The 12348-nt window shown below is 32.4% G+C and overlaps 1 protein-coding gene across 5 annotated transcripts in view; it reads left to right on the top strand.

Moving 5' to 3' along the window:
- HGF (hepatocyte growth factor) overlaps positions 1–12348 on the top strand; it is a 76533-nt gene that overhangs the window by 53837 nt on the left and 10348 nt on the right. For all 5 annotated transcript variants that reach the window (XR_011502694.1, XM_014855374.3, XM_070507260.1 and 2 more), the window contains 3 exons: positions 3321–3454; positions 8674–8712; positions 9926–10022. Coding sequence is in view for 4 of the 5 variants with exons in the window: in XM_014855374.3 (XP_014710860.2) it covers positions 3321–3454; positions 8674–8712; positions 9926–10022 (270 nt within the window). In the remaining variant the exon portion in view is untranslated. The remainder of the gene's footprint in view (positions 1–3320; positions 3455–8673; positions 8713–9925; positions 10023–12348) is intronic.

Here is a 12348-nt window from a genome sequence, read left to right as displayed (position 1 = left end):
GATAGGTATATTCAGATATGTACATTGCTATTTCTTTCTATTCTTTTATATATCATAGTAATCTAATAAAAACATTAGATTGAATATTCTGTACAAGTCAGTTAACATTTTCTTTCTATTTAGCAAATTTTTAAATAAGCAATTCAATCCATCACATATTTATTGAGTGTTTACTATGTGTTCTGCTCTGTGATAGGTGCCATTGGGAACATTAACAAAAAGTAGGCATACATTTTGGCTCCACCTTTAAGGAGGATATGGTCATATTAAGAAAACAATTACATGAACTTGATAAGACAATGTAAAATTAAGTGGCAAATCTAGTTTTTCAAATAGTACATTATATGATTATGTTCTCATAATTAATGAATTATTTATAACAGTTCATGAAAAATCAGTGTGATCATTTTCATATATACACATACTTTACATATTCACTTAACTACTAAAAATTTAGAGAGAGATTTCCATTGTATAGCTTTATTTTGACACATAAAACTTTTCTATAATTAAATGTATATGTAACTCAAAATCCATATATTTCAGGGAATTAGATATTTTGGCATTGGATACATTTAGAGAAAAGAAGTTATCTTCCACTTTAGCAATATTGCTCATATGTTTGAAATTACAAAAGAAGTATGAGATATAGTTGTGACATAAAACAGATTTTTAATAAATACCCCAGAATAAATGCACTAGAATAAAAGAAAAAAAATTAGTGTCATTTGATCAAATGCCTACAACATGGTTGCTTTACATGAGCTGTTACTTCATTGGACCGTCACAATCTTATAAAGATATTTCTGTATGTGTGAATAAGAATTTAAGGGATCAGAGACGTTTAGTCACTTTGCCTCCAGTCCTCCTTTAACTTTAAAGCTTTATCCTCTTCTAAAATATACTCACTAGTGGATGATATTGTTTCAATTAATTTGCTTCAATGCAAATAGTGATAGTTATAAAGCAGTGCTCTCTAACATAAAGATGCAATCACTCACATAAGCCACCCATGTACTTTTAAGTTTTTTAACAGCCACATTTAAAGAAGTAAAAATAAACAGGCAAAATTATTTTTAGTAATATATTTTTATTAATCCAACATATCTAAAGCTTTTTCATTTCAATACATATTATAAACATGAAAATTAATAAGATATTTTACATTTTTTCATATTAAATCTTCAAAATCGGGTGTATATTTACAATTATAGCACCTCTCGATTTGGACTAGCCACACACCAATTTCTCAGTAGCCCTATGTGGCTAGTAGCTACTGTATTAGACAATGTAGCTCTAGGGCTGCAAAGAAAAGCAGAATTCTTCCCTCATGTATCTCACACTCTGGAATAGCAGAAAACAGAAAATGCCAATACCATAATATAAAAACCATGAAAAATAGCATATTTTGTGCTATGGGAATGCAAAGAAGTGCAACCCAGACTTAGGCGGTCAAGAAGGCTTCCTAGAGGAAGGGGCACTAGCTGGGACATATGCGATAAGTAGTAGTTGATCAGAGGAAGTGTAGGAGAAAGAGTACATCAGGCAGAAGCAATAGCTTGTCCAAAAGCCCAAAGACTGAAGTGTTTAAAAGTCAGAAATAATTTTGGTAAGGTTGAAACATAGCGTAATTTGGTCAATGTCCACAGAGAAGGAATTCTTCAGTGGCAAGACCATATAAAGCCCTGTAAGCTGTGTTAAGAAGTTTAGATTTTATCCCAAGCATTAAAGGGATTCATTAAGGCAGGAATTTGCATGATTAATATTAAATGCTGATTTCAACACTGATATTTTTGAAGGAATTTTTAGAAACCTCATGGATTGGCTCTAGCTCTCACAGACTTTGGAGATACAGTTGTACCAACTCTGCCTTCAGTGATTTCACATTGGAAATGGTAGTTTATGGTGGAAGCATTTACACCACAGAAATCAGCAAGGGTAACAAAGACTCACCCCAAGCACACCTCAAAATGCCAGTTGTTACCCTTTTACCAGCATATTGCTGGAAATATGTGACATATTTAACCAGGGGCCACAATGGTTATAACAGTTAATTCATTGAGTTTAGGTTTAACTTTTGGAAATAGTTAAAAGTCATTTGGAGACAATTTGCAGTAAATTGATGAATGATGAAGTTGAATGGCAGCATTTTGGTTTAAGAACAAACTGTGACCGAGTGAGGACGTAACGCAGCACGGTGGTTCCGATCACTGACTCTGGAAAGAGCCATGTGTTTGAACTCCTGTTCTACTGCTTACAAGCCATGTGACCTTAGACAAAGTAATTGTCCTCTGTGAATTTCAGTTTCCTCAAATATAAAATAGCATAATCAAAAAGGCTGTCTCATTCGGCTGGTCTAAGATTTTAGTATACGCAAATCACATATAATAAAATCTGGCACATAGGACTACAGTGCCACATGTGTTTCCTGTCCAGAAAATGAACCTGAGTTTGCAAAGATACCTTAAGTTTCCATGTCCAAGCTCTTCTCAATTATTTTTAATGACACATTAATTAAATTTGAGTATGGTAGTAATTAATAATCCAAAACAAATTCAGTTAGATGTAAGTTTTCTTTGGCTTGCTCAGGTTAGCTTTGTGGAATTTAACTTCATTAATCTTCTTGAGGTAAATATAAATATTGAAGTTATATGAGAGGACACGGTATGAGTGGGCAAGAATAATGCACAGTATTTTTGCTTTTCTTTTGTAATAAATTTAGTTAAGATGTAGAATGAGAAAGACTGAAGTGTTACTCAGTTATTTGTCAAAAAATCGTATTTTGCAACTATATGACCAGTGAAATTTTAGAATTTAATTAATTAGCACATTATTATTAATTTTCAGTGTTTCTCTCTTTACTTTGTCATGGTGATGTTGCTAGTGATGATTCATATATTTCTAAAACATGAAAAAAATACTTTTGCAATAGCTTGTATTTTCTATGCATTTTATAACCTTGATCTCCTTTGTCATCTGCTCTTTTTTTGGCAATATGTCTCCATTTCTATGCACAGAGGTATAGTTACCTTGCCACTGTAATTATTAAAGTGAAGCAAAGCCACAAAATCTTTCATCATTTTATCTATGCTAATTATGCAGCCCTGTCCCATAGTCTTGAGTTAGAGACCATGCTTCCAACCTGTAAGAACAACAACAAAATAAATCTCAAACAAAATAAGCCAAATTCACACCAAATAGAAACTTGTGTTGTATCTATAATGAAAATTATGTGCTAAGATTATATCTTCTTGGTGACCTTTTGTTCCTCTTAGACAAAATGAGCATCTTGTGATGTTCAGAGTTTGTTGCTTCTGCAGGCACATCTTCTGGGAACCAGACGCTAGTAAGCTGAATAAGAATTACTGCCGGAATCCTGATGATGATGCTCATGGTCCCTGGTGTTACACAGGGCATCCTCTCATTCCTTGGGATTATTGCCCTATTTCTCGTTGTAAGTACATTCAGTAATCTTTTTCAGGTGATATATTTTAAATATACTTTGTCTCCTCAAAGTGATACCTTAATCACAGATGGAAATAATATAGCAGGGCTGGAGGTGATCCCAAAATGAAGATGCACTCCAGACAGCAACACATACACACACTTTTTTTCATCTCTCCTCTGGACAAGGAGACATTTTGCTGACCTTTTAAAGAAGGTTTTCCTCAATTAGAAAATTTTCATTTGGACCCCAGAAGCAAGCAATGGCCACGGTTCTAATATGGCTGGGCTAGAAAGACCCCGCTACCTGCAGTAACACCTGTTCAGCCTCTGAATGTAGCAGAGCTCTCAGCAAAGTCCTGGCCCACTAACAGACCCATGAACAGACCTGAGATAGTGGTGCTTCATGTTATTCTCAGTTCTTTACCCCAAGACTAAGAAGCTTGGAGCATTTTATTCACTTCTCTAAGCCTAAGATGATTTCATTAAAAGAGTATTAGGGTGTGAAGTAAAAGATATATGTAAAATATATACGTGTGATATACTTTATATAAAAGAACTCTTATATATCAAGAAGAAAAAGATGAGATAACTCAGGAGAATAATTAAGAAAATGAATCTTCAAGAATAAATATAACTAATAAACAAAAGCTATTAAAACGTAGTAAGAAAAAATAAAATTATAAAAGCATAAGAAACCATTTCCACCCATCAGGCTGAAAAATAAGAAAATGATTGTTAATCTCCAGTATTAGTGAGGGCCTGGGTAGTCAGGCTTTCTCAATTCTGTGCTACATTGTGAATTGGAAAGTCTGTCTGGAAGTCAGTTTGGGGAAATGTATGAGGATTTTTCAACTTTGGCACTACTGACATTTTGTGCTGGATAAATCTTTGTTGTGGGAGGCTGTCCTGTGCATCAGAAGATGTTTAGTAGTGTCCCTGACCTCTACCCACTAGATGTCAACAGCACCTACCCTCCCTTCAGTCACGACAATCAAAAGTATCTCCAGACATTGCCAAATATCCCCTGGTGGGGGGGGCAAAATCATCCCCATTGAGAACCATTGATGTAGAGCAATATATATGGAGACCGGAAAAGATCCTCAATGTTATTGAGTGAAAAAACCTCATTACAAAGCCATGTCAGCAGCAAGAGACTATTTTACTATACTATATATCTCATAGCTCTATGTTTACAGCAAACGTCTTTAAACATTATGTTACGCTACCTTCTTGTTAAAAAGGACACACTTTTAAAAAGGACAATAAGAATTTTAAGAATTATTTTCTTGTGAGACAAGCCAGTAGCAAACACCTTGAAAACAGCAGCAAAAATAACCACTTTAAAAAGAGAGATTAATTGAAGAAATGATTTTCTATTTTAAAATAATTTTAAATGATTTTAAATGTTTTAAAATTTTAAAATGTTTGCTTTAAAACCTGTAATACAAACATGTCTATATTTTTCCATAGTTTGTTAAATAAAGAGATAATTTCTCACTTTAAGTGAAAACACAAGTCATGTTTCATGAAATTTTAGCCTAAAAAGGCAAACTGGCAAACTCCTTAAATATGATGTTAATCAAGTATGTCTATAGTTAAGACTCGAAACTTCTCAACCTATTTTTAATAAAGAAATTCTCTGTAATAATATAACATCCTATATGTTTGCCAAGAAATAATATTTCATATTATTATATTTTATTTCATTGTCTATAATCATAGCCTTTCAAATTAATTAGTATTTTCCTAATGTCCTAGTTTTTCTATGTTAGCGTACGTTTGCATACATCCTCAAAATGTTCTTCTACAGAAGATGCCTTTCAAGTTTTAACACTAAAACAAACAAGCACATGTACCTCTCTGGCACAGACAAAAATTTTTAGTTGGTTAAATGATTATATTTTCTAACTATTAGTTTTACCTCACAGTACCTTTTGTAAAGTCTTTATGTTTAAGCATAATGGAGGCTAATAGAATATCGAATGATCTAGGAAGAAGCAAGAAAGTCAATGATCTGGCTTCTGAAACATGTTCTTTTGCTTACCCTACAGAATTCCAGATTTGTAAAAATCACAGAAGCTTAGTTTTAGCACATAGATAAAATTGAGAGTAAAATGCTTCTGTAGAATCTCAGGGAACTGTGATTTGGTTTATAAACTTAACTGACACAAGATCTAATAATTTAAAAGTTTTCAAAATATATTTTCAAACATTTTTAAACTAAAAGTTAGTAATGTGCTATTGAAAGACTTCAGGGTGTTGCTACCATTTGATTAAAGGCTATTGCAGATAACTTTTTTTTTTTTTTGGTGAGGAAGGTTCACCCTGAATTAACATCTGTTGCCAATCTTCCTCTTTTTTTTTTTTTTACTTGAGGAAGATTAGCCCTGAGATAACGTGTGCCAGTCTTCCTCCATTTTGTATGTGGGATGCCTCCACAGCATGGTTGATGAGTGGAATAGATCCACACCTGGATCTGAACCCTCAAACCCAGGCTGCCGAAGCAGAACTCCAAGCACTCAGCCATGGGACTGGCCCCTAATTCATTTTTATTTCAGTGTATTCTGAACATTAATTTCATTAAATATTTTTACACTGTCATTTTTCTAACTAATATTTGCATCCAGGATTTATTTACTTCTTCGTGCTGAAAGGCTAATAAAATTTATCTTTAGAAGATTTGAGTTCTTATTTATTTAACTGCAGAGACTGTATAAATCATTTTCACATTATACATTTGTATTACAAAATATGTAAAGGTTTTTATTCCTTTTTAAAAATTGCTTACAAAATAATATTTAACATATTTTTAAGATTATCAAATATACAAAAATAAAACTGTAGAAATGCATATATATTTGTTTATACACATACACATTCAGTATGTCATAGAAAAATCTTTAGTATTAACTACTGAGAGTGTCGGGGTTACAAGCTTCAACTCTGACCTCCTGGGTAAAAATTCTAGCTCTATTGGTATAAGTGCCTTGAGCAAGTTACTTCCATCTCAGTTTGTATTTATTTATTCATTGATGAACAATTTTAAATTGAGCTGCTATTGTGTGCAAATCTGTATATAACATGCTAGGTCTACAACAATATAAACAATGTGTCTTACCCTCAAATAATTTTCAGCATAGAGAGGAGACATTTATGTAAATAATTGCAAATATAATCATTTAACAAATATATGTTAATACTGAAATATATAAAGAGGTTGGGAACATAGCTTTCTGCCTGGAAAAATATGTGATGTTCATAGAGTTTTGAACTTGACTCAAAACTTTAAGAATTTTCTAAAAGAAAGGTTTCTCTATGTTTTCAGTAAGAGCTCATATTTGGTCCTGAGGCCATATAAACACACACACATTTGCCTACTCTTCCATAAGTAGAACTTTGATCATTAACACATTTTCCTTCTTCAAATTTAAGTTAAATCAATACAAAATCAAGATTTTTATCACATAAGATTTGTATCAAATATGTTTTTTCAGATTTGAATATTGGTGTGGAGATAGTGGGGGAAAAGTAAAAGAGAAGTGAGAACAGTACTTGATAAAATGGAAAAGACCTAGAAGGCAGTTTCTCAAAGTTTTGCTCAAAGTGTGCAAAAGAAGAACTTGAAATTCTTTTTCAAAATTCATAATCTAACCACCACCCCAGAATCTCCAGAAATCTGATTTTAAGTGGTATTTCAGCTTATTCGAAAGTGTGAGACATATTTGCTTACAGGGAAGCATAAATGTAACTTATAATGAATATAACTGTCAATTATTAAAACCCCAAATTTACAATATCTACAAATTTTTAAAACTTTAAATATTTTAGTAAGGTACAAATAATGAACTAAATACTCTGTTGACCTATTAACTTGATACTTAGAATTATGAACTTGATGTGCAATTAAGGATAGAATGAATAGTCTAGTCTTTCTCATCACAACAACATAAGGAATAAATTTTTAGTTTTTTATTTTAGAATTTTCAAGTAATTGACTTGAGTGGAAAAACCAATATTCTTGATGTTTTAATGACCATAGTCAGCCTCAATCCTAATTTGTACTATGAACTAAAACACTGACCTCAGCTAAGACAAAATCCTCGCCAGGATAAGCTAAAGGGAAAGAGAAATGACGAAATTTATGCGTTCGCCTTTACCCTCATTCATTTAAAATGGCTAGATCTGGAAAATGAACATAAATAAAAACCTTTTAACATGCATTAATTCTCCTGAGATTCACTATAAATAACAATCAAATTTGCATCTGTTACAAAGGAATCCATATGCCATTACTGTTTTGTTGCTGGTTTATTTGAGCTCAGGGTATTTCCAGGGATTAAAAACCAGCGGGCTCCAAATAGTGCCTGACTAAACTCGATGCCATCAATTCTGAACAGTCAGACCTTAAACTCAGGGAAATGTCTTGTACCTCATTCATTATTACACAAGTATTTTCAAATCCTAGCATCTTCCAAGTCTTTCTCTTTGTAACAATAAAACTCCAGTAGGGAGGTTATGAAAAAGGAGTAAGTTATGAGGATTTAGTTATAGAGTTCATTTGCAGTTTCCAGTGTTCTTTTTTTTCCATACTTTTTCTGTTTGGTACCATCTGGAAAAATCAATCTTTGAAGTATTCTAACAAAACATAATTATATTTTTTATCCCTCTGTCCATTAGTAATGTTGATTTCAATCTTCTAGAATTCTTGAAGAGTTTTCTGAAGCATATGAAGTTTCAGTTACCCTCAACCATATAAAAAAATAAAAGTAATTTTCAGAAAAAATATAAATGGGCCAAATTACAGGAAAAAAGTCTATCTATATGAATGGCCCAAGCAAACCATAATAAAACATTATTCTTATTCAGTGAAATGTTCCTTGTGTGCAGTATTGGGCAGCTTGGTAGAATGAGGCAGCTCCCTGATGCCAGCAGTGTAATTCAAGCTGCCAACACTCATTAAACCATACACCTGAGAACCTCAACAGTCATGAAACAGAGCTGTCCTCACATCCTCCACCACTAGAAGGCATGTAATTTCAATATTGTTCAGTAAAAGTGATACACAATTACTCAAATGAGAATTATTATATTTTATCTTTGAATAAAATGTCAAGAATTTTAGTAAATTATCAAATTCATGGATAGATTTCAATATATGGCTTTGGTGCTATATAACAGAAATGTGTATGTATGAATTATGTATATTGCATATATTTATTTTTACAGGTGAAGGTGATACCACACCTACAATAGTCAATTTAGACCGTAAGTAATCTTTCAAAATATATGGTGCATTTCAGCCTCTATGAGTCAGAAAAGATGTCATTGTTTCTTCACAGAAGAATATTTTATCACCACATTAACTTCTGTCATAAAAACAAGTTAATCTGTTTTTATCTTTAAGAAAATTTTTTCTATGTGCATGTGTACAGGAGTTACAAAGGCAACTGCAGACTGAATATCGAAATTCAGTTCTCTATCAGAAAATGTAAGATGTTATATTTCACTTTGAAAAGAGCATTTATATTACTTTTAATTTGAGACAAAATATATATAATGGACTTTATCCTTTATATTAAATCAGGATGCTAGAGTCAGAAAGAGTGAAACCAGAAAGTTGGAAAGTTATGCAGCATCTCTGTCTAAAGCTCTTTGCATTCTCTACCAGGCAAGAGATGACACAATATGAGAGGTTAAGTTAATCCTCAGTTTGAGAAAATCTGTTGGGAGCTGCTTGTTTTTGATTTTCACATATTTCTTGCGCTGAGGGAAATTACTCAAGGTTTTTGATTTAAGAGACTACCTGCTGTGCCCCAGGATGAAGAAGCAAATGGAAATCTATTTTAGACCATGGACAAGAGTAGAAAGGATAAGGCAAGAAACACAGAGGAGGGTCAGGAAAAAGTTTACTCCAAAGAATTCTGTATTATGTCATTTAAATATAATGATTTGGACATCATAATTATGTAATTTGGATACAATTTCAATAAATTTAATGTTAGTAACATAGTTCAAAATGTCTCTCTATTCTTACTGTACAAATTCAGAAGTAAAAAACTAAATATAGTTTGGGTTTTTTTTTTCACTCAGGTTATTGATTTCCATTGGCATTTAGAAAAAATCAGTATAAGTAACATTGTTCCATTTTATGTTGAGGAGGTGAGGAAAATACAATTAGTGTTAGACCTGAAGAATTTATTAGTGCTAGGAGAGCAAAGCCCTCTCGCTATCCTGGCAATACTGTTTGACGTTGAGTTGGTTAGTTTTTCTGTCTACTTAGATGAGGATAGAAAACATTTGGGGCCTGAGTTTTGGGGCCTCCAGCCATAATACTTATCTTTTTTTTCCCCCCAAAGTCTTCTTCTGACACAATTATATCAGTTACATTTGTCTAGTTACCATTGCATTTAAGAAAGCTTAGAGGCACTGATTATTTCAAAATGTTTTGTCAAAATGTTATGTTTGGTCCTCTTTTTAGATCCTGTAATATCTTGCGCCAAAACAAAACAATTGCGAGTTGTAAATGGAATTCCAACACGAACAAATGTGGGATGGATGGTTAGTTTGAAATACAGGTAATTATTAATAGACACAAATCACATGTCTTTGGATTATTTTGCAAAAGTCATTTCCCAGCAGTATGGGGCTGTGTAATCATGCAGATTGTACTGTCCACACGGGCACCCATCTGAAAGCGGCACAAGAGAGGACTGATCACATAATGCTTGCCAAAGAGCCCTGGATTTTCCCATTTATGCCTCCAGATAAGCGCCTTTTTAAATGTTCACAAAGGTCCCATATGTGTTGACATTGTCCCTGATTATAAGTGACACTTCAGTTCTGATTAAGCAAAAGACAACGCAGAGAACCTACTTATACTTTTATATTACCATAGTAGCTGTAGTATATATGTTATTAATTTCCCAATCTAGGATATTATGATTTTATTTTCTATAAGCCTATGCATGATTGCATCAGAAATTTTGTTTTTAACTTCTGACTTTTTCATTGTTGTCCTAGTGAAAAATGGTAATAATTTTAAATTCTAGAATATTTTATCATTAAGAAAAAAATTAACAAACTATATTGATAGTGGAATAGTCTTGCTATTATAATATTCAGTGTGGATAAAAAATTCTTGACAAATCTCTCTCTATGCTCTTTAGAATCAATGACGTTTTCTTTTTTGCAAAATATGCTGTTATACAAAAATTAAGCTTAGTAATTATGTTATGAGAATTAAATATTAAAAATAGGAATTAACTTAAAATCTGATGTTGCAATTTTCTATACACTACATATATATACCATATGGTAATGAGAATATTAAAATATCTTTGTGTATATTTATCTCTATCGGAACCTCTTCATGCAACATACCCTAAAATCCACCTTAATTCTTGCCACATTTTCCTTTGTTTTCAACAACCCATGTTTCTCTTTCCAAGCCTTTATGCTGTTGTTGCCACTGCATGTTGCAGCTTTTTTCTTCCATATTTTATGCCTGGAAAATCCTTCTCATTCTTCACATACCAACTTGAATATCTCCTCTTTTTGGAACCCCTCCCTGTTCCTTTACCTCTAGCCTCCTAGAATAGAGAAAGAAAGGGTATCTTTTACCAGAATCAAATCACAGTAGCATTAAAGTAGAATAGAGACAACTTGAAACTGAGGGTTTTTATGACTAAGCCAATTCTTAGGAAGCATGGAGTTTATATCCTTTGATATATATGTTACTTTAAATACTAGGTAGAAGATAGCCTAAAGTTCTCTTTTAGGATGTCCTTCTTTAAGGAGTAACTCATCAACTTTTATAAATGTTTATGTCAATAATTGTAGCATAGCTGTCCTAGGTGTGTAGCTCTGAAATATAATTGTGAGACTCACCAGAATATTAAAGCTCATCGTGCAATACAAAGCTTTAATGAAGGCTATAAAATTTGGAGGGAATGTTTCATTTTATTTATTATAGAAAATGTTCCAGGAATCCACATCTCTGAATTAATTATTGGTTTTTTGCAAATCTTATAACTCCAGAAAAAAGAAGAGGCTTATACTTCTGAGTTTATTATTGCCAATAGGAGAATGTACAAGGACACTTCTTTGAAAGCCTCCATCCCTGGAGAAGCAAGTGAAACTGTTTTTCATCAGATCAGAAACTATAAACTTTTAGAAAAAAATATTTTTCATTTTAAATCCAAGTTCTTAGTAACAACAGCTGTTTAGTTATTCTTTCAAAGCATGTACTGAGAGAAATAGAAATTCAAACTCGATATATGCTCTGAACATCCTGTGTGGCACAGGCCATAAATAACTGTGGTCTTAGCCTGGGAATCTTCTTCTCTTGCCTTCTGAAGCTCTGAACATCTGTACTCTTTGGAAATGTAAGTTGTGAAAAGTTGTACTTTTTCCATTTCTTGGCCAAAACATAATAGATTTACAGATTTTGGATATCATCAAATAAATGTACTAGTATTTATTATTCTCTATAAATATTTTATAATTTCCTAGATGATACATCCTGCACAATGGTTGAAATTTTACAAATGAAATATTATATTGCTAGTCTTAAGCTGAACTAATAAATTTGCTCAAACAGTTGTATTCTAAGTTAACATATTAGAATTATATAATGGTAATGAAAGAAGAAGACAATAATGTACAATTTTATACATTACTACCACCAGATAGTTTTCAGGGTTTAATAAAAACCCAAATTTCATTTTTCATATCAAACACTGAATTTAAAATAGATCTACATTGATTTGTTGTTCTTTTGTGATTATTTATTCTAATTATCCTGTATTTATGGCACATACTCTCTCTCACAAGGATAGACACACACATGTGAACATGTGTGCTGAGAATGGATGTTGTTATGTAGTGACAGGGTTCCTTATA

This window comes from Equus asinus, chromosome 1 (genome assembly GCF_041296235.1).
Source record: "Equus asinus isolate D_3611 breed Donkey chromosome 1, EquAss-T2T_v2, whole genome shotgun sequence".
Taxonomy (NCBI): domain Eukaryota; kingdom Metazoa; phylum Chordata; class Mammalia; order Perissodactyla; family Equidae; genus Equus; species Equus asinus.
The sequence above is the reverse complement of the archived record's forward strand: the minus strand, read 5'-3'. Positions and strand labels throughout refer to the sequence as shown.